Source organism: Pyrgilauda ruficollis, unplaced genomic scaffold (assembly GCF_017590135.1).
Source record: "Pyrgilauda ruficollis isolate IOZ18807 unplaced genomic scaffold, ASM1759013v1 scaffold3, whole genome shotgun sequence".
NCBI classification, from domain to species: Eukaryota; Metazoa; Chordata; class Aves; order Passeriformes; family Passeridae; genus Pyrgilauda; species Pyrgilauda ruficollis.
This window is the reverse complement of record NW_024524377.1, coordinates 19,696,304-19,718,827: the sequence shown is the minus strand read 5'-3', so window position 1 is coordinate 19,718,827 and position 22,524 is coordinate 19,696,304. Positions and strand designations below refer to the sequence as shown.

The 22,524-nt window shown below is 37.3% G+C and overlaps 1 protein-coding gene across 5 annotated transcripts in view; it reads left to right on the top strand.

The window, feature by feature from the left end:
* The window catches only part of LNPK (lunapark, ER junction formation factor), a 49,874-nt gene extending 27,592 nt beyond the window's left edge, over positions 1-22,282 (top strand). For 3 of the 5 annotated variants that reach the window (XM_041473378.1, XM_041473376.1, XM_041473377.1), the window contains exons 10-13: positions 4,858-4,963; positions 5,240-5,310; positions 6,600-6,770; positions 14,235-15,189. In XM_041473378.1, coding sequence (XP_041329312.1) covers positions 4,858-4,963; positions 5,240-5,310; positions 6,600-6,770; positions 14,235-14,431 — 545 coding nt within the window. In that variant the 3' untranslated portion in view covers positions 14,432-15,189. Of the gene's footprint in view, positions 1-4,857; positions 4,964-5,239; positions 5,311-6,599; positions 6,771-14,234; positions 15,190-20,877 lie in introns of those variants that run through there. The other 2 variants (XR_005955610.1, XR_005955609.1) reach the window with 2 other exon arrangements.
* The last annotated feature ends 242 nt before the right edge of the window (positions 22,283-22,524 follow it).

The following is a 22,524-nucleotide window of genomic DNA, read 5'->3' as shown; positions in this document are numbered from 1 at the left end:
GGAAGGATTGCAAAATTTGAGAGTTTTGGGTGGGCAGCACCGTTCTCATTTTCCTCGTGGGTGGTAAAGCTGTGTGTAGGTTTGTGCCAGGCCTTTCAGTCTTTGTGGGATGTTTAGCAAGTTGGATCACAGGGCAAGAAAGGAGATGAAATGCTGTCTTGAAAATAGAAGGGGCACAACTTGCCAAGAATCTCTTGAGCACCAGTTTAACATTGAGTAGTTCTCTGCAGTGTGTACAGGGATCAAGAATATTTTTCTCTGCCCTGTGTTCCTGATTTTTACTTGAGACTGCTTAAGTCTTACTGACTGTATGTCCTTCCTTACTAACTTCCATGATACAATCAAAAAGTAGAGCTGTAGATAATATATTGACACCTGCTGTCTAAGCTCCTGGAAGCTGAATGTTAAAATCCTGTTGTTTAGTGTAGTGGAATAAACTTGTCATGGAAAGTTGTGATCTCCCTTCTCTATAGAGTCCATTAAGCCTTATTTAATGTTAGTAATTCTTTACCTGTGTTATAAAGCTGCTAAATTTGTTTTTATCCCTGAAGTGAACTGTAAAGGCAAGTTATTAGTAAGTCTTGATTATCTTGAAGTACCAGAAATTAGCTTGTTGCACCAGGAAATTGGTCATTTGGTTGCAAATCACATTTACTGATATCTGATTATCAAAAATTCCATAATGAGTTTAAAATGGCGTGTTCCTTTTTAAGGAAGCTGACTGTAGAATAAAGTATTAGCTGTATAATAGCTTTATTCTTAGGGGAAGATTCAGGCACAATGAATAAGCTGGATGAAATTCAGCCTTTACTGCATAAATGTTTTAGAGGATGAAGGAAAATAAAGTAACTGACTTGTTTGAAAGGACAGTTGCCAATATTTTTGATTTAAAATTTTTAATGTAATGTTTGTGATAATGCCTTACAGGCACTTTTTCCCCACTAAATAACTGGAATTTTGACCCAACACGTTGCTTTGCCATAGATAACAATGGGAGCCACTGCAATTGTCAGTTAATATGGAAACCCTCTTTTTTCTTGAACTTCCCCAAACCTTCAAGGCATATAAAATCCCAGTCATGTAGCTGTAGTGAAAAGTTCATAAATTCAGTATCTATAAGAATAATATGGCATCTGAGTTTATGCTTGGCCTGCAACAAATATGAATAGCCTTAATTATCTCTGTTTTACAGAAGGTTAATAATTCATTTTTGTTATACTATATTTTGTAGGGGGGAATCAATTTAACGTGTATTACCACAGAGCTCCCATATGTTTGAAGATTAATAACCAGCAGGTACTTGAGAGTTTGCCAAGCTTTGCAAAAATGACCAGTCTTTCTGCAATGATTGCTTTTGATGTTTATATTAATTACTAGTGTCCATAACAGCATGAGAACCAAGATGGTTTGAGTTATTAGTAGGCGGGTAATTGAGGTTGTTGTTGGAATGTGTTGTGATGTTTCATTCTACTTTATTTAATTTTTGCTTTGGTTATTGACTTTTGGAAGCTTCATATATTGGTGATTTGCAAGTTATATGAAAACTTGGTCTTCTGAATAAAGGCCTAGTTAACATTTGAGTGTAAACCAGGTATTTACAAAATTATTCTAGGGCTTTAATTTTATTGCAGATTGTACCAGCCTTTTTTGATGGAAGTATTGGATCTTTCAGGTTTTTGTAAAGCTCTAGGAAATGAATTTTGCCTGACCTCTACTTTGGACAGCTTTAGCAGAATACAGTTTATATTGCACAGAAATTATTCTGTCTTGCTGCTGGGACAGTTTTCTTGCTCTAGGTTCCTACTTGTTGACAGAATACAGGGATAACTTGGAAATGCATTCACTGATTCTTATCTCCTGAATTAATTTTTCTTGTTTGTGAAAGTAAGGCCTATTTTAAAAAATATTTGTGTTGAGTATGGATTTTTTTTTTGTACTTAACTGATGGGTTGTAAATTGCAGTATTTTCTGAATGAGTTTTCATGTTCTCCTAAAGATTAGGACAGTCCGTTTAGGTCAAATATCCAGTATTGACAAGATGTGTCTTGAAAGATGTGCTGCTAGAAATAGTACAGCCTTAATGTCAAGATTAGTCTTGTTCTGTGTGTAGCACTACAAGAGGGTATTGCTGAAAATATTTTATTCCTACAAGGTTTAACATGTGCTATAGAGGATGGAAGTTAGCTGTATGTGGCATTGAGCATGAGATTTACCACAAATTAGTACATTCTGTCCTTAGTTACTTTTTCCTTTGTTGCTTCTGTCTGTGTAGATTAAAAGGTAGGAGGCTTGAAATGGTAATTTGCTCACAGTTACTTTTAGTGCAATGTAAACATGAAGCCCATCTTGGATTAGGTTATTGAATAGTAAGGCTTGCTGTGCTGTCTTTGCCTCCTGGTCTGGAGTTGAAGATTTACAAGGAGTGGCTGAGATACTTGATTTGTTCAGCCTGAAGAAGAGGAGAGGGGAGACTTCACTGTGATCTTTCAACAGCCTCGTGAGGGGACGCAGCGGGGCACTGATCTCTTCACTCTGGTGGCCAGTGACAGGGCCCAAAGAAATGGCACAAAGCTGAGGTGGGGAGGTTTAGCTTGGGTATCAGGGAAAGTTTTTTCACCCAGAGCCCTGGCACGGGCTCCCCGTGGAAATGGTCACAGCACCAAACCTGACGGAGTCCAAGAAGCGTTTGGACTGTGCTCTGAGGTAGATGGTGTGATTTTTGGGGTGTCCTGTGTAGGGCCAGGAACTGGACTCAATGATCGAGATGGGTCCCTTCCTACTCCCATATTCTGTGAGTACTCTGCTTAGGAGGTACATGTTACTTCTATGTGTATGTTTATCTAGGTGCTGGAAGCTAGGGCTGTGCATGTCCTGATTCTGTCCCTGGCTAAGTTGCTGTAAGAAAACGAAATCTAAACAACCCTGAGAAGTTTGAAGTCAGTTGTTTTTAGCACAATATCTTTCAATTAAATGTCCTTCTGAATTAATTCAATATACTAACAAACTCTCTTAGTTGTCCTTTGTTTGGATCTTTAAAAAATCCTATTTTGCATTTTTAGACAGTGTATTTAATCTGTTTTACTTTTGTATATTGAGATAGTGATTTTAGTTTGTGTTACCCTTTAGCTTCCTCTTTGTTTATTGGTCATTATGAGGGATTCTGTGAAACGTACCTCAAGAAGAATACTGGAAACATACAGCAAATTTAAAAAAGAATTGTTGGCTGACTTCTGTAGCTTCTGTAGTCACTAAAGGCTTTCTTTTAAGCCGTGATGTTTCTATATTTCTTTTACTGGACAGAGTGAGAATAGTTACAAGCCAGAACTCTTCTCACGGAAAACACTGGTCTCTTTTTGCACCTTCAGTATTTCATTTCCATGAATTACATATACTTAGTTCATACAGGGTTTCAGGTTGCCATATGCTCATCTCTGTATGAAACCTGCTAATACTCGCTGATTTATTTTTTTGTCTAACCTTCTTAGCTATCTTGCGCTTGCATAGGACTTTTGCATTTTTAAAAGTAATTTTGTCAATGGTTTAAACCAAGTCTTATTTGTCAGGTGTCACAATTTTGTCTTGAAGTGGCTTGAAGCTGAACCATTTTGTCCCAGTTGGAGAGTTCTGAAGGACAGGTTTATTGTCCTACTCAAACATTGTTTAGTTAGTTTTGTAGACTTTGAATGTAATTCATAAAGGTCTTATGGGAATAGGTTTTAAGTGTTCCCCTCTCTTCCCCCAGGTGCTGCATTATCTTACACTCAGGACTGTTTGTTGGAAGTACTCTAACATGATACTTCCGGTGCTTAAATGTAAAATGTTTCCTCTCCATACTTAGTTACTTGAATGGTCGCTTTGGAATGGCTCAGACTGGAGTTTCTTACATTAGGCCTAGCTTTTTCTGTTTTAAGGCTGCAAAAGAAAGTAGACATCAGAACTCAAAGCAATATAAATGGAAATTGGTAGTTTACAGTGGTCTTGTACAACGGACTAGATGTTTTAAAATTTTGTGGAAAGAGAAACTTGTGCTGGTGTTCTGGTTTAACTGCTGTATGTAAGGGTGAAAAAGAACCAACCATGGCTCTTACATGCTCTTTAAGGAGTTCATTTTGGTAGTAGTTTGTTAAATACATGGGGGAAAGAGTATCTTTATAGTGGCCTTCTGTCTTCGATTAAGCATAAATCTGAATGCATGCAACTTATCCTTAAATGTGGATTACCAAAATGACTTGTGCTGGACAGGTTTAATGTATAGACTCAATGCACACTAAGGGCATGCTCATGTGGTATAGTAATTACACAGAAACCAGGGGGTGTTTCTGTGGTGACATCTTCATAAAATCATAGAATGGTTTGGATTTTAAGGGATCTTAAAGATAATCTCTTTGAAACCTCTATGCCATGGACAGGACACCTTCCAGCACAGCAGATGGCCCTGATCTCTAGTTCTTCTACTGTTGCCATTGATTTTGGTAGATTTATTGGTGTAAACTACAAGGGTAAATCTGCAGAGTTAAGTGTATATGAAGACAACTAAGTTAAGTTGTTCTTTCTTAAAAAGCCTCTATTTGTCGACAATCAAATACTATTGATATATTAAGTTCTTTAGAAATTATAAATTTAATTACATGTCCAAGGTGTAAAAATTGAGCGATTTAATAAAATTATAAGCTAAAGGAGCAGCAGAAGAATTTTGAACTATTGTGGGTTGAAGAATCTTACAGCTTTCTTAGTAGACTAAGAAATATACCCATGTATATTAAGTAGATGTAATTATTTTGTTACACTAGCCCACACAATAAAGTATAATGCATATTTATACAGTGAAAAATAATTTTTATATAATTCATGTTCTAGGTCTTCATCCTCCAGGACCTCCTTTGGCAAGACCTGTTCTTCCTCGAGAAAGAGGAGTTGTGGATAGAGTGATTGAATATTTGGTTGGTGATGGTCCTCAGAACAGGTAAAATGTTCTTTAAGAAATACCTAAACACTTAGGGGAAAGGAAGCTTCTTAACCTTTTTGTTTAAGCCATGTCAGGGTTAAAAGAATTGTAAATTAATTTGTCCAAAATTTTCATACTTGAGAAATGGCTGTTTCTCAATGTTTCACTTGAAATACCTCTGCAGGGAAACCGGTAATATTTGGGCAAACCTAACCTCTGTTCTGAGTAATATTAGCTGTGTGATACAAAGAAAGATCTGTGCTCATGCTACTATATATTATTCATGTTTTCTAGGTATGCCCTTATATGTCAGCAATGTTTTTCTCACAATGGTATGGCTTTGAAGGAGGAGTTTGAATACGTAGGTAAGAGCTAAGATATTTTTTAGACTCTATTAGTTGGCTTATGTTTCATAACAAATGCATCATACTTCATTTTGGTTGCAGCTGAGTACTTAGCAGACATTGTGAAGTACTGCTTCATGTGGGAACATTTTTTGGTAACTTATTACTCTGTTTTTTAAGATTTACTTCAAGACTTAGAGAAGGACTTTATTGCAACCTTCAGGTCGTGGATTTTATGTGTAGAAAACTATTCAGTAGAAATAAGCTTCCTCCAATACATCCCTGAACATTGCTACTGGCTATGAATGGTTCTCAGAAGGGTTTTATGTTGAGAAACTATCTGACATTAAAGTGTGCCTCTTTTACCAGAATTTAAACTAAATTCCCTTTGGCAAGAAGATCTTGGGGACGTATTGGAAAAAGAGTGGGAACAAGCCCTAGGGGCCTATATGTGAATTTATGGCTGACAATAACTTAAGACAGACACAGCCCTTTATTGGACACAGATGTTGTATATTGCCTGCTTTCTACCACAAGTGTAAGCCTGATAGTTGAGAAACTAGGGATTCCTAGATAAATCTTCTATTTCATTTTGTTTTGTTTATTTTTATGAGTAAATATACTGCATTGTAAGAATAAGCTAAATGTTTCCTATGAAACGAAAGATAAGTAGTCTATATGTTATCTTAGTTCTTCTGAGTTCACAACTCAACTGTACCAGAAATTGCCACTTCCCCCCTTGTCTTGGTGAGAGTGGGGAGGACAAAAAGAGTTATTTAAAGTATTAAATGGTATCCAGTATTTCTGCAAAACAAAACTACTTTTTCTTAATTAAGCACCACTGGAGCAGAGTGCTCCTCAGAAAGCAGGGAGACATTCCTTGTGGAATTCCTAACATCTCCTGACACTTCCTAACATCAGAGAGTGAGGAAGGTGGTGTCTTAAGGGTAGGGGAAAAAATAATCTGCCAGCTTAATTCTTTTGTAGGAAAGAATAGAACAACACCATGTGGCAACATCTGGTCCTGCTGAATTGCATTATTTTGTTCATTGTGGTCAAATCTTTCACAGTGTTGGGCAGTACTCAGCAGAGTTGAAAGCAAGCAGGTTTGTGAAAACCAAATGTCTGCTGAATTTAAAAAAGGACTTATATAGAACAACTTACGTAAATTTGGTGGAGGTGCTGTCTGATACTGATAGTCAGTTAACTCTGGTTTTAGTATTTTAAACCATTAGAATGTAGTGTAGGAATAAAGGTGAAATGTGAAGTTAATTAGTGAGGCTGCTTACTGGGTGTGCTTTGTGGTGTAGCATTTAGATGTGCCTACTGCTTCTTCCTGAATCCTGCAAGAAAAACTAGACCTCAAGCTCCACGACTTCCAGACTTCAGTTTTGAAAAAAGGCAAACTACAGAATTGCGATCTGAAACTGAGCCTCTAGAACCTAGAGAGAGAAAGCCCCAGGAGACTCAACAGACAAAAGGTAAGTACTAACCTCATGAAGTCTGCTCTTTTCCAAATGTCTAATGAAATTCACTGTCATCTAACTCTCTGTTGAGCTAAGTTTTCTCGTAAGAATGAGCAGCTGAAATACTCGCACTGCTCCAGCAGGGTTCCTTGTGAGGTGATCAGTGACCAAAGTCTGTCAGTGTTAAAGGCATTTGGTCAATGCCCTTAACATGCTTTAGCTTTTGATCAGCCCCCAGTTGGGTAGGCAGTTGGTCTAGATGATTGTTGTTGGTCCATTCTAATTGAAATAGTACAATTTATTCTGACTTCTTAACAAGTGCAGTTTATGTATTTTTTTCAGTTCTTGTCTCTGCTCCTAGCTTAAGTTGTTGGTAGTAGCATCTTCTTTCCTGTACCCTAAAATTTCTTCATATTTGTCATTATCTTGTGCAAATGATGGCATAACAAATTTTTTCACCCTAATGTTACTGACAAACGGATAGAAAAGGCACTGTAAATTACAGAAATAGTTAAGGAGGGAGTATGTCCCAAAGTAGTTAACTTTCACTGTGCTTGGCAGGTCATTTGATTGAGGTGTGTTGGAATTTCTGCCTTTGTTCCTTTTGCTCTTTTCCTCAGGGCAGGAAAATCTAGTAAAAATGCCTTGTTTAATTTCAGGTAGTTCAAAGACAAATTGTCAATTTTAATTTAACATAGTTCCTTTTGAGACATTTTATAGTCTACAGATACAGTAGGCATCTGGTGCACAGCCAACAGGAAGATGCGGTGTTTTAAAAACCTCCAGAAATCATAATTTCAGACCAGAGGATCTCCAGTTAGATGTGCTGTTTAGTGCTTGATGGGACTTTAGTTTAAGCAGGGATCCTGGAGGAAAACTATCAGATAGTGTGCAGCCCTGAGGTTCAGGCTGGAAACACACCAACTGTGGGAAACTGTCAGAGTGTAATAAAGTGATTCTGCTTGATTTTTTTTTTTTTTTTTAATGGGGAGTAGAAAATAACATTAGGCAGTACTTTCTGGCATGAGAAGGCTGCACAAAACCAGTAGGGAAGTCATGTTTAATGGTGGCAGTCTCTGGGCATGGTCTCATGACGGTGCATTGTAGTGAAAACTTGCTTTCTTTTCCTGTACCATAGTGCACTTTTATCTCAGTAAAAGTGCTGTTATTGGCATGAAAGTAAGACTGAAATCAAATGGATGAAACTGAGACAATGAAAATACATCATTTGCCCTTAAATCCCAGTGTCATTTTTTTAGCAAGGGGAGGGTAACTTCTTGGACTTTTGAACTCAGAAGATTCTTACAGGAAAAGGCATACTTTGTTACTGGGATCTTTAAGAGTGTGCTTGTTTTCTTCTGTCTGACTCAAGTAGAGAGGTCCTACAAGAGGGATACTCAACTCTTGGAGGTATGTGCCTCGCTGATTTTTGAATATTATCCATTGCTTCAGGTTTTTAGAGAGAGGTAAGGAGATGTGCTTGCTAATTAAAATGGGATTATCATTAAAATAAATTATTATGAACCTCTGCCTATAATGGGTCTGAGCTGCTGAGTCAGTCTATAGATGTTGTAAAAAATGTAAAATTTGAAGAATTACTGTAAGATTGCAATTAACCATTTCAGATGTAGGAATGAAAACTGTGAGATAAGTTGCTTTTCATGTAAGCAGAATTTTATCAAACATTTCAGCAGAAAAATAGAATGGATTTATTGCAGTAAATATGATTTTACCAATTTATCTTTAACAATGAAAATTACTTTTTCTTTTCTGATGTGGTCTTGTATTAATGTACTGCTTTATTTAAAAACAGCAGGAAAAGAAACAGCTGTGAGCATCATTGTCTTTTGTCTGATAGGAAGTATATGGTAAGACTTTTCAGAAGAAGCATAAGAAATATGTATGTGGTATACAGACATTTGGTTTTCAGTGTTAAATAGCAGATATTTTCTGAATATTTATTCTCCAAGATGATACAAACCATTCTGTTTTGATAATTACTAAGCAGCCAGAAATAGAGTATATCTTAGTACTTCACATAGCTCTGAGAAATGTCTTGTTGATTTAGAGGAGGCCAGTGCCTGCCTGTGACTTGCCACAAAAGAATTTCTTCAGAATGAAAAAATATTTTCACTAAATCACTTTTTCCACTGGAACTGTAATATGAAACATAACTGCTTACATGCAGTTGGGTTTTATTAATAAATGAACACATTCCTTGATTGGAAGTTTTAAGGTATGAAGCTATCATTAAGGTAGAGCTCTAGGGAAGTTTTTTGTTCACCACAGTAAAATAGCTGCTGTCATAGCAAGAATAGAGAATATATCTTCACTTACAGATGTAGACAAACATTAACATCAGGAAACCAACTTCAGCCCCAATGCTGGCAACACAGGGGAGTACAACTCTTATCTGAAATTCATTTATACCACAGCTGTATAGCTCAAGGATTGGCAAAATAATGTGATAAAGAGATGCTATAATTTTTTTTTTTACCAGTCAGCTATTTTAGCTAATGAGTAGAGCATGAAGCTGAATCTTTTTTTCCAGTTGTGTGCTCATGTAGTGACAAGCATGTTACATGCAACTCCTGTGGATAAGAGATCTGAAGAATGCTTATGGGGAGTGCCATTGGCACTGAACCTTGGAATTTTGTTTTAAACCTCTGGAAAATGGAGTAATCAGCTGTCAGTCTGGTGCAGACTGCTGCCACAAACATCATGCTTCCTTATTCGGCGGATTAATTTAGGAAATTTTAGTACCAGAGTGAAGCAATAAACTTCAGCTCTTTTCTTACCTTTCCTATAAAATAGCTTAATTTTGATCCCCTCCTCCTCCCATCAAAGACTAGTTGGTTCTTTTATGTACTTATCTTAAATGTATCAATGTTTGGATCATATTGAAAGAGCCAACAGGAAGTACTTTTAGCCTCTTGATTAATTTTGCCTTGCCTTTATTTAGTACTGTTATGCTGTATTCTTGATTCAAGTTCAGCATTTCACAGTATTTTGAAACAAATTTGAAAAAAAATTAACTACATCAGTCTTTTGTGTTGAAGGTCTGGTGCTGATATTTAGAGGTGTTCATTAGATGAAGATTTGAACTTCAGACTTCTCCACAGTGGTCAGCACATCATGGACTACTTTGTGATGTCTCTAGATTTGTATGGAATTCCTTGACCATCTTGCTCAAATATTTTTATGATTATTTAATACTGTCACTTGTAAGGATTCTTGGAATACAGCAAATGCTAGTGTGTTTGAAAGGGTTTCCATTATAAAGGCAGGTGCAGAAAGTTGGCTTGTGCAACTGAAGGGGTCACAGTAATGGTCTCTGCCAGAAATAATGACATTTCAAATGTGTGCTCAGTGTGAGTTCTACCATAAATGGTGCTGGCCTTGGGGCAAGTGTTGCAGAAACCTTTTCTAGGAATAAAACTGATGGAAGACAAAGGACTAATATGTCTAGAAATTCAATTTCTCAAGCAGACACAAGTCAGTTCTCCTTGCCTTTAATAACTTGTAAACAAGTTCTTTTGATTTAAAAATGTATTATGCTTCCAGTCAACCATGGTTCAGTTTTGCTGAACAACATAAGTTGCCTTTTTGGTAGGACATAAAGGGTAGAGGGAATGCTGTGCTGTTATCTGACTTGTTTCAAAGGCTTCACAATAGCTTTCTGTGACACCAAAGCCATTAACAGATTATTGTGAGACACGTGTTCTTTAAAGACACTATAGATGTGGTACTATGTGAAAAACTGTCTTAAAGGGGAGCTGTAGTAATGAATAAAACTTGTCCCAAAGCTGCTTGAAAGCACAAGCAGCTTTATTTTAGAGCAATTACACAATTCTTATGAATTCCCACTTAATAGATATTTTCTACTTAATTTAATAGTGATGCAGTATTATGATTTCACTGGTTACTCAGTGATATACTCTCTGCAACAAGAGCAAGGGTGGCTGACTTCTTACAGTGTGAAGTGCCTATGCTTTCTAAGTACTAAGCATTAAGCAGGTATGTTGGGGGAGAAAGCTGCTGTAGCCAGGAGCAGGTTTTTTAGGGTTGCATTGTTGGAGCTCTTAAATATGCAGCAAGAGTAGAGCTGTGTTTGCTGTTAAGATCATGTGGGTGAAGCTACATTCTTTGGTTAAATGATGAATTAAGTATTCCTCATCAAGAACACTTAAATTTTCTTTTGTCATCTTTTGAAGTTTATTGTCAGAACTTTCCCTTGTTGGCTGCTGCTCTTATAAAGGCTTTATTCATGCACTATTTAAATCAGGTTGACTTTAGGCAAGCTTTCCAGTAATTGCTGTGTTTAAAATGGAATTGCTATATATTTTTAATGAAGACTGATCATGTTTGTGGTTGGAGTTAGCATCACTTAGTCTGAATGCCCTGGCTACTCATTTAAGGGATCTACTCTTTAGTTTCTTGTAACTTTCTCAGACTGAGTTACAAGATCAAAATTTTCCATGTAAATCTGTACTACTATATATTCTGGAGTTTCAAGAGTTTGAATTAGTTTACCCAAGAACACAGTGAAGGGAAAAGTTATGAACTACCTAACAATTTTTGTTTAAATAAGCAGTGTCTCCATACCTTTTAGTACAATATAAAAATGAAAGCACCATCCTGTTAATTTGAATATAGTTAGAATATGCATTTCTTCAGGTTTTCTCCTTTCCATTAGAAGCTTCTGCTGATGGCTGTGATTGTCCCTGGGTTTTACATCAAAAATGTTGTAGATGCTTGGCGTCCTTCTGATCAGACTGAGCAAACAGTCTCTTTACTTTCTTTACTGCTGGTCTTCAGGCTTGAGTCAAAGGAGTGTAACTCAAGTGTGGAAGGATTGGAGCAGGAAAATGCATGAACTTATTCATAGAATTCGAGGCTGAAGAAAACATGCAGAGATGAGACAGAAAGAAAACTGACAGTTGAGAGATAAAGATTGAGCACAGACAGAGATGGGATAAAAATGAAAATTAAGTAGCAGGAGGAGAGAGTGGGATGGCCTGGAAAATAACTGGGAACATTAATTTGCTTGGGCAGAAATAGGAAGGTTGAAAAATTTTGTAACTAGAAGCCAGGGCAGGTGTTGAGCAACCTGTGGTTAAGAGAGCAGGGAAAGACTCAGGAGGTGAGTCAGCTACAGACTTGCTAAAATGAAAAATCAAGTCTGAGGAAAGGATGGAGAAGCTGGGCTGCTCTAAGCAGTCCGAAATGAAGACTGGAACTAGCTAGGTAGAGGTTTGTGTGGAAAGAGGGGTCTTCAGTTCTTGATGACAGATGCTTTTGTACAAGGTCTGCTGGAGAGGGGTGTGCAACAGCTCTTCTCAGTAATGGGCCAAGAAGCCAGAGCAATGGTTCTAAAACTTTCAGCTCTGCTTGAATTCTTTATCAGCCTGAGCCAGTCTGATTACTTTCAGACTTTTACCCAACATATTTTGATCAACATGAACATGTGGCATTTGACTGACACTGTTTTTCTGAGAGGTTGGTATTGGGACCAGTGCTGCTTGACATCTTTGTCAGGAACATGGACAGTGGGCTTAAGCACACCTTCAGCAGGTTTGCTGATGATGCTGAGCTGTGTGGTGCAGGGCAGGGATTCCATCCAAAAGGACCTTGAGAGGTGGGACTGTGAACCTCATGAAGTTCAGCAAGGCCATGTCTAAGGTCCTGCATCTGGATCCCAAGGCAATCCCAAGCACAAGTGCAGGCTGATCTGAGAATGAATTGAGAGCAGCCCTGAGGAGAAGGATGTGAGGATATTGGTTGGCAAGAATCTCAGCATGACCTGGCAACGTGTGATTGCAGCCCAGAAAGCCAACCACGTCCTGCCATTGTATTTGGCATCCAATATGTTTAATTTTTTTCCTTTCTCTTCCTTCCCCCCCCCCCCCCCCCCCGCCCCCGCTTTGATACAATTATTTTTGTTGTAGTCATTACTATCTTAATATGTTGAATTATTAGGCTGCTCTAATTTTAACCTAGGGGTTTAACTTTTATTGAGATTCCCCTGCCCATTGCACCAGGGTGGCAGGAGGATGGCTGGGGAGTAAGCAAGTCTGGTCTGCGACCCAGTTGCAGGCTGGGTTAAACCACAACAGACCCCTGGCAGAAGAAGGACATTCTCCTTTTGGAGCAAGTCTGGAGGAGGGCCACACACACGGTCAGAGGGCTGGAGCACCTGTTCTGTGATGACAGGCTGAGAGGATTGGAGCTGTACAGCCTGAAGAAGAGGAGGCTTTGGGGGAGACCATAGAGTGCCTTCCAGGATCTAGAGGGGCCTCAAGAAAGCTGGAGAGGGACATTATACAAGGGCATATAGTGATAGGACAAGGCAGAATGGGTAGGAACTGAAGGAGTAGCTTTACATTAGGTACTGGGAAGAAATTTTTCACTGTGAGGAGGGATGAGACACTATAACAGGCTGCCCAGAGAAGCTGTGGCTGCCCCATCCCTGGAAGTTTTCAAGGCCCAGTTGGATGGGGCTTTGAGCAACTTGGTCCAGGGGAAGGTTGGAATTAGGTTGACCTTTAAGGTTGCTTCTAACCCAAACCACTCTATAAAGTTAGAAACATTTGATAAGGCTAAGTTTTTGAGCTGTAACTTTGCATCGATTTTGCACACTGTTCCCCTTCACAGTATACATTAGTACTGTGTTATTGAGTAATACTAGTCAATAAATCAACCGCCATCAGCAATACCATTCTACAGTACCTTTGTGTCATTTAGTGCAACACTATGTTCAGTTTTTCAGTGCTTATGCTTACTTCAAAATATGATTCTTACTTCTCATATGCTACTGAAGTCCTGTTGTGAAGCTAGAATATACTTTTTTAGAGGCAGTACTTAAAATGTTTTTGATCTTAAAAATATGCTGGTTATCAAAGAAACTCCCACCCTGGATAAAGAGTATACTCACTCCTGTGCAACCTTCCTACACTACGCCTGGGAAGACAGAATATGTAATAATTTTCATTGACTGGTTTGATATATTTGTTTGGGTTTTTTCTCTGCTTATCAGACTCCTTATGTATAAAGTAGTTTCCATCAAGAAGAATGTTTTTGTTTGTGTACTGATTGAACCCTTATAAAAAAAAAAGTTCAACATTTGGTGAAACTGACATTACCCAAGACAGAGAAACTGAATTGCCATCATGTGTTTTTAACATCTCACTTTAGTAAACAAGCTTAGAAGGCGTCTGTTGAGGATGAACATATGCAAGTAATACATAGTATTTTCTTAGCAGGAGCTATGCTCTTTTCCATAGTATTTTTTCCCCCTTAAATTTTAATTGATTTTGCTAAGATAGTGACAGGTAAAACAAAGTTTTTGTGGGTTGAGAAAATCATGCAGTTACCAGTCAAAACCTGTACGCAATTGCAGAATGTTTCATTTGCTTTTTAAGAATATTAGCTGCCTCTTAATTTCTGGAAATGGCTATTTTGTAATTTTTCTTTTCACAGAATCTGAAGATGATGGAGCCCAGCTCGTTGAGACAAATGACACAGATGATAAAGCACCAAGTTCCGAACATCTAAATGATAAGCTAGCTGAAGAAGTTGAAAAAGAAGAAGCAGAAAACATTTCAACAACTGAAGAGGCTATTTCAGAGTCTGCTTCAGCTGAACAAAGTGAAGAATCTTTAATAAAAGCAGAATAAAATACTTCAAGTGCCTTCTGTAGCTAGTTTTTAGCTTTGTTCATGCCTGTTGTTACTATTCAGGTGAGCTTTTTTTAATGGTACAACTTAAAAATCTTGCTTGGGCTTAAACCGCCTCAACTGCCACAGTGTGAAAGCTATGTGTAGAAGTGGGTATTGTAAATTAAGCATGTCTCTTTAAGTTAACACATGGAATGTGTAGTTGGTTGAAGTCTAACAGTTGTAGCCCTTGTTCAGTTTGCATATTCAAAAACTTCGAAGTACAAGCTTTGCTAGGGGTGACTTAAAATTTGACATCTCTTTAGCTGTCACACATTAAGAGCAATTACTGATAGCAATTGACCTAGTAAGTTTGGTCTAGTGAACTTAAGATGCTTTCTAATGCTGCCCTGTTAAAATGGATTCAGTACATGTTTAATACACAGATGTTTACAAGCTAAAGTGTCATCTGACATTTGACTTAAGCATATAGAAGTGTCAATGCAGTGGTGTTAATATTATTGTCTAACTTCTTGACAGAATTCAGTTAAGTGGCACTTGGATAAATGGCATCTCCTTTGGTGTTTGCGTTGCAGATGAACCAGAGGCACCTACATGCAAAACTGTTTTGTGTTTACATAAAATATAAGAAGTCTCTGCACTTGATTGTACTTGAATACAAAGCACTATTTATACCTGTACTATAATGACAAGATATAAGTGAATTTTGTGCCTTTGTGTATTTTGTTAAAGGAAAATAAAGACATCTAGCAGCAAGACTTGCTTTGTGATTCCTAAAACTGAAGAGAATTCATGTTCTGCTGTATGCAGCTATTCTACAGTTACTTTGTGCAAGTTCAGCAGGAATGTGCCACCTTTAAAGGAGCATGTCTATTTGTAGCTGAGGTGACTTTGATAGAATAGAAGTAGATCCCTGATGAAAAGGGGAAGCGCATGTGCATTTGCCAAAAGGCTTTTCTAACTGTACCTAAAGCTAGTTGATACTATTTAATGTTACAATTGCAATGAATATTTGCTGCTGGATTACTGAAAATGTAGTTTTTTTTATTGCGTTGCTTTTTAAGCTAAGGACACTTGTCACACATTTCCTGTTGAATGTAACAGCTGGGATCCTGGATTAGAAGTTTTCTGGTGTCTGTGAGGTACCTAAGTCAATCAGATTTTTTTTTTTATAAATAAATGCTGAACATATGTGACTTGGTTGATTTAGTAGTATTTACGATAAAAGTTGTATTTTGTGCAGTGTTGTGTACCTCACTACAGGGAGAGGCAAATTTCAAAACCATTTTTAATCTAATGTCTTACTTCCAAAGGGAAATGGTTTTTACACTGTAAATGCAATAAAACCCCTCAATCTTAGTAGTATGAGAGTCCTCTACAAGAAAAGCATGTTTCTGAATGTGACCTTAGTATCCATGTCTTTATGCAAGACATAATTATTGCATGAAGAACAAGGATTAATTTTCTTTCTCAACTACATGCTTTGTTTTCTGATTCTTTGGGGATAGTTTAGAAGCTCAGCCTTGCATCAGTCAGAATCAAGTGTATTCTGTATTTAGATTAAGAAGGAATTTTTTTTCTGTTTCACTATGTTAATTGCAATTAATATTTTAATTAGTAGTCTTAATAGAATGTAGGCATGTGATTAAAGGAGGACTCATAGGTGTTTGTCTATATTTACATGAAAAATTAGCAAATAAATAGGCATTTTATGTGTGACTGTCTCAGTTGTGAATACAAAGAAAACAGTCCCTTTTCAGGATGTGTCTCACACTATGAGAAAAATACAGGGTACAAAGTGGTAGTGGAATTAACTTTTTAGAGAATATATTTTAGATTACAGAATTTATTTAAAATGGAAACAATTTTGCCTGAGAAGTGGCAAAGCTTGCTTATTGTTTTGTAAGTTGCTAATCTCTACACTGCATTTTGTGCCTCACTGATTTATCTGCTTAAAGGCTTATTTCTTTTGAGAGAAAAAAATCACAGACCATGTGAGTAATTCAGCACAGTAAATTGTTGGATGTACTTACATTATAAGTGCTAAAAAGAAGTAAAATTTGATATAATGATCCATCATATGGGAGATGAAGGCATGAATTTCTGTCAGTTCAGAACTTGAGGTTACTCTAGGCACAGATATTACTTCCTTTTAAAAGTGTGCATCTGAAGTGTCTGGTCTTTCCTAGAGTAATTTCAGGTCCTTTCCATCATAAGCAGTGGCTGAGCTGTAATGCATGTAGTATCTATATAATTGACTGAGAAAACTGTTGATACTGTACCTACACATTAAAAATGTTTTCATTAGCCTGGGACATGTATATTTTCACATATCCTACTTTTGCCAAAGAAACTGATGTTTCTTATGATTTTGGGAATATGAACTTTTTTTTGAAAAAGGAGCCTTAGTATTTGGAGGGGTTGGGGTGGGGAATTATTTCTCCCAAGAGTCTTAAATGTGACGTGTGAAACTTTCCACAGAAGTGATTGGTACTTTTTGTTTAATATATCACTGAATATATCAAATATACCAAGTAGAGACAGTCAACCTGATGTGAAAACAAATAATTTTTAGAATGTGAAAACCTGCTTTGTGACTAAAAATACCTACAACCTTTGAGCACAGGAGGACTTAGCTCTGTTTTAAGTGCATGATAGAATTGTCCTAAAAGACTTTCATACTTTAAAAAAGTGTGTGAGCAGTCCTTTTCATGAACTGCTTCAGAAGCCTTGAAGATTATGTAAGGGATGTCCTACAATTTTGGTAGAGGAAAAATCTATTTTTAACTTTTTAATTTTTCAGGGTTTTAGAGCAGCTCTAGTAAATGAGGGCACAAGGTTAATCTGTGGGTGAATTCAGGCTCATGATGATGCATGTGACCGTTATGGACTGAGCTTTTCTCATTTTACAGTAAGCATTCACATGTTTCTCCTGCCAAGTGTGGGTGCCCGGTCCTGATATGAATATGGGAAGAGGATTCTGTTTCTGCAGCAGTTGCTCCTTGGCTTCTGGGTACTATAACTGTGGCAATAGTAAAAGGCACCTGTCCAACAGGAATTGAATCCAAAAATACCTGTAAATGAACAGCAGTAACCACACTTAGTCATGTCTTTGTAACACCAAAAAAAACCTTGGAAGTAGGAGTATTTAGACAAAAAAAAGTACAGCAGTTGTCATATTTAATCCAGTTGCAGTTTGACTCTTAAGAATGAGGAAATGGAAGAAAGTAGAGGGAAAAAATTAAAGAAATATATTCCACGTTTTGTTGTCTTCTGCCTTCTTGGCATGTACTCAAATCTCAATTTTTTCAGAAGTACTGAGATTTCTCACAGGACTAGGCTTCTGCAATGTCATAGGAGCACCCTTTCTTTCTGGCCAGGATGAAAAGCAAATTTAAGTGGAGTAATGAAGTAATACTTAGCAAGCTTGTTGATGTAGTGTTTTTATTGACTCTGGAATATTGTGAATAACTGTAGAAGTGTTCTTTATTCACTTATAGTTTATAAATTGGGGAGGAGTTATCTTGGCTGTGTAAAAACTGTCACAAAAGACAAATCAGTGTTCTAGTTCAGAACAAATTGAAATGAGGCGGTCAGATTTACATTTTACTTTAGAAGTGAGTTAAAAAAGGCAATAGTATTTCAAATTCTAGTACTTCTTCTAAAGGAGAGCACAATTGATTTTCCTTGGACATTTTGAATTAAAACATTAAATGTAATCTTGGTATGGTGATTTCTCAAGAAATCTGTTTAGCCTCCATGCAGGAGAGAGAAGCTCCCAAGGAATGGAAAATGAAGGTAATGCAAAAGTTGATGGTTTAGGAATGGTCTAGAGATTATCAAAAGCAAGTAACTAAGGGTGAGTGTCGTTGCCTTGAAGTCAAGAACATTGAACCCCATGTGCTGCATGAGTAGAAGCCAATGGAAGGACTTAATGATGGAGTGAAACAGCTGGGGGAGAGAAGGGATTTTTTTTTTTTTTTCTTTTAGAATGAAGTCTTAATCAAGAGATAAAAAAGATGAGCTTGAAGAGATTTTTTTCAGAAAATGTAGTAGGATTTGGCTGTTTGCACATGGCAGTACCTAACTCAGGATATTACCATGTTCCTATGTCAGAAATAATAAGGATGGAATTGACAAGGAATCTTATTGGAGAATTTTGTTTGCTTTTTAGTTAATTCCAGAATAAGCATATGACAATAATTTGGTAGGAAAAAGCTGTCTAGCTATTATGAGAGACTTAAGAAGTTTTTTAACCTTCAGAGGCTAGGAAAAACACTTCTTTGTTGGTTCATGGTTCTGAACTTAGTAATGTTTGTGCACTTGTGGTTTTGTGGTGCTGGAGGAGTGGGTAGGCTAGAGGAAACTTTCATTGTTCAATAGCTAAGTCTGCTATTAAAAACTTAAGAAGTCTTTAATTTTTGTGAAGTCCAAGCACATTCAGTACAAGAGTACTGGATGTAAAGAAAGTTTTAAATGAGTTGCTTCTCCTTATTCATTCTGCTTCTGGAGTGAGGTTTTGTTAGGTATTCTACTATGAGGAAAACTGTTAGTGGGGTAAGGGATGTCCTGTCTGTGAATGCTGCACTAGACAATAACCTTGAAGATTCATTTTGTGTCTTTGGCAAACAATCATTTGACCAGTTCCCTGAGTGTTCTCAAGCAAAATCTTTAGGCCTTCATTTCCTTCCATGTCTTACAGACTGGTTTTGGTTTAGTTCGTTTTTTTCCCCCCTAATCTTTATTAAGAGATTCTTTCCTGTCCAGTCATGTGGTTGAAAGTTAATACCTCAGATGTCAGCATCTCATGTTTCAGTTCCCTTCTAGAATTGGTAAAATGCAACCCTGTTGAGATTTCTGGTGTAGTGAGCCTCTGAAGGAGACTGTACAGAAAACATATCCCTAATACAGGCTAATTAAAAAAAAAGGCTGCAGATGCATGAAGTGCATAAATATTAGGAGGAGAGTAAGTTTTCCAGGAGTAAAGACTGTAAATTTGGAAGTTCCTAATAATTTGGGCAAGCAGCCTTGCAGGAGGGATTAGATTTAAAATGAGAGGACAATAGAAGATTGCTCCATGACCAGTGGATTGTGTTTGATTGATGGCATGTGATTTCTTATAATTGCTTAAGAAGGTATTTAATAACAGTATATGGGTGACAGAGATTTTTGGTGGTTGTCAGAAAGGTTTGATTCACTGACAGGAAAATGTATGTGAAATGATTACTGGTCTTTGGCAGTGCTCCTCTCTTCCATGGTGTGGTCTTTAGGTGGAATTCATATGTCTCAGGTTTGTGGAAGGTGATGAAGGCAAGGAATTACAGCTGGTGGGCTTGACTGGCATAGGATTTTTGGCTCCAGGTCCTGGTGTGTAGTCATGCACCAATGTTTCTGTCAGAGGACAAACTGTAAACTTCCATCAGAAATGTTCCTAGTTGAGCTTGTCTGGTAATCTGAAATTCAGCATACTTCCTGCTTTGGATTCTTGGTGTTTGTAGGAAAAGAATGGCATCCTGAGTAGGTGGGAATTTTAGCCTTGGGTTTTTACTAGAGGCTTGTTTACACTACAAATAGGATAAGCTCCAGTGGTGTTTAAGAATGGGAACTGCTGCCCCCCAGCATTTAAAAAAATAAGAAATTGAGTTGTCCCTTAAGATCGTGAGTCTCAAGGAATTTGACTTCACCATTTCTTTTGATTTGTGGGCCTCTCTGGGGTCTTGTCAGGTCACATTCAATCTTTTCTCTGAAAGAATAACGATTCTGTGATTCTATGAAGAATAAGACCTAGAGAGGTATATGATAGGCAGGATAGTGAGAAGGGCTTTAAAATGAAATATATTGATTATACAATAATTTGTTCCCAAACCATGGGGTTTTGAGATTAAAGCAAACACTTGAAAGATTCTCAATAGATTATTTAACTTCGCAACAGTGAAAAATCTAAAGCAGTGTATCATAATATAACTTTCAAGGTTGCATAAAATCAATTTGATCATGACTTAAATTTTTGGGTAGAAGGGGATGTCCTGACCAAGTCTTGTAATACTGGTTATTTCTCACAGTAGTCACTGTGGGAATAAACCTATTTCAGAACTGCCACTGTAGGTACCTAGCATTGTACTGCTAGGATTTTCAGTGAACAATTACTAATGTTTTTCAGGAGGGCTTCATAAGCCTTTGCCACTGTGAAATAATGTGTTCTCCTTTTGTTGTGTGACAAAAAATAATTTACAAAAGGGAGATTGCAACTGCCAGAGAAGAATATGTGCAGCAAAATCCCAAGATAATCAGATATAGGAGAAAACAAGGGGTGCAGATACTGGAGAACTGACAATGTTGGGTGTTACATTTGTGAATTCAAAGTCATCTCTAAATTTGTAAACTTATATTGAAATAATCATTCTTTCTCTCTTTCTCTCTCCATTTTGCTGCCGCAATGAAAATAGAGAAGCTGGATTTGTAGAAAACTCAAGCAACAAAGACCTTCCAGCTCTTCTCAAGTGGTCTGCCCTCTAATTCCTTGCATCACTTCAAGGAGTTCTGCTCAGTTGACTCAAAAACATTTTACAAAACCACCAAGAAAATTCATTTTAAGAAAACTGTTTTCAATGATGTTTTAAAGAAATGTGAAAGATATTTCTTTAGGAATGTTTGTACTTGCCTTTTTTGTATATTGAGCTTTTTTTTAAACAGGAGTTCCTGAATATTTATAGATGCTGTTGTTGTAATAGCCTTGTTGCATTAGTAAAGGGTATATGTGTTTATGTACTATAAATATTATCTTTAATCAGAAATATTATCTTTAATCATTCTAATCCTAGATGTAGCCTTGACTATACATCACCTGCAGTTGAAATTCCATTAAAATCAATGGCAAAAACATTAATTAGTGTGAATTCTTAGGCTCTAATAGACTTCCTGAAATGTCTGTCTTAGCTTTTCTGCTTGTAATTGAGAAAATATTTGAACTTGTGCTCCCCTTTTGAAATTGATTATTAGCAAATGAAGCAAATTTTAAAGCATATGAAATTAAATTGTGTAGCTTGTTATTTGAATATATACTCTCTTTGCTGTGTATGTAGTGTTTTGAGGAAAAAACTGATTATGAAAAAGCTATTTGTTTACCTGCGCTTAATTGATGATTTAAGGTGATAATTCTGTTTAATAGTTCCTTCTGTGCTGGCTGTACTTAATCAACTTGAGTTTTGTAGTTATTTGGGTGTTTTTGAGGACCCCATGTGTTACCAAACAAGGATGAAGGGGCCCCAGCCTCTTTAGTGCAGTCCCTGCCCCCCAGTTGGACTGGCATATGTAGGAGAAGAAAGTTGTTCAAGGTTGAGTAGTTTCTGATAAGACCCATTTGTCTGTGCTGCAGCCAATTGTGAGAACTCCTGGCTCATGGCATGAGCAGCCAGCTCTCCACCCTCAGAGGTCAGCCTGGCACAGGACTGCAAAATTTTGTGTGTGCTGAAGGAGAGGCAGGAATTCAGGATTGAAAATATGTGGTAGCTTCAGAGAGAATTGTGGAGGTGTGAAGGTGCTGACTTTGGCCCACGATTCCATAGACATTTCAGGGTGGGTATTGCAGCTTTTATTGTATCTAAATGGTGATTTATGTCCTTATTCCTCCATTATTGTCCACAAGGTACTGCCCTGTGTCACAGGCCTGTATTACCTAATTTTTTCAGACTGTTTCATTTTCATTAGCACAGCTGCTTTAGCTTGTGATCAGTGTACTGCACCTCATTGATAATCTAAGAGGGTATTAGATGCACAGAAGTGACACGTAACCCTGTCAGTCTGGCTTGATTGACCCCTCAGCTTCCGAAACATGGCTTCATTTTTTTTTCTTTTAAATCCAAGTTAGCCTGCATCCATTTTCACACAGATTCCGGGCAGTTTAAAGGTTGGTCAGATTCGAATATTGCTCTTTCAAATTTGATAATGTATGAGTACAGAACTGTGACCTTTGATACGTAGTAATACATCAACATGACACGAGCAGTAAGTGCAGCAATTACCTTTACTGCACTTCAGATTGTGTTTTAGTTCTCATCTTGCATGCAATTATTTCAGGAAAAAAGGAATGCCTT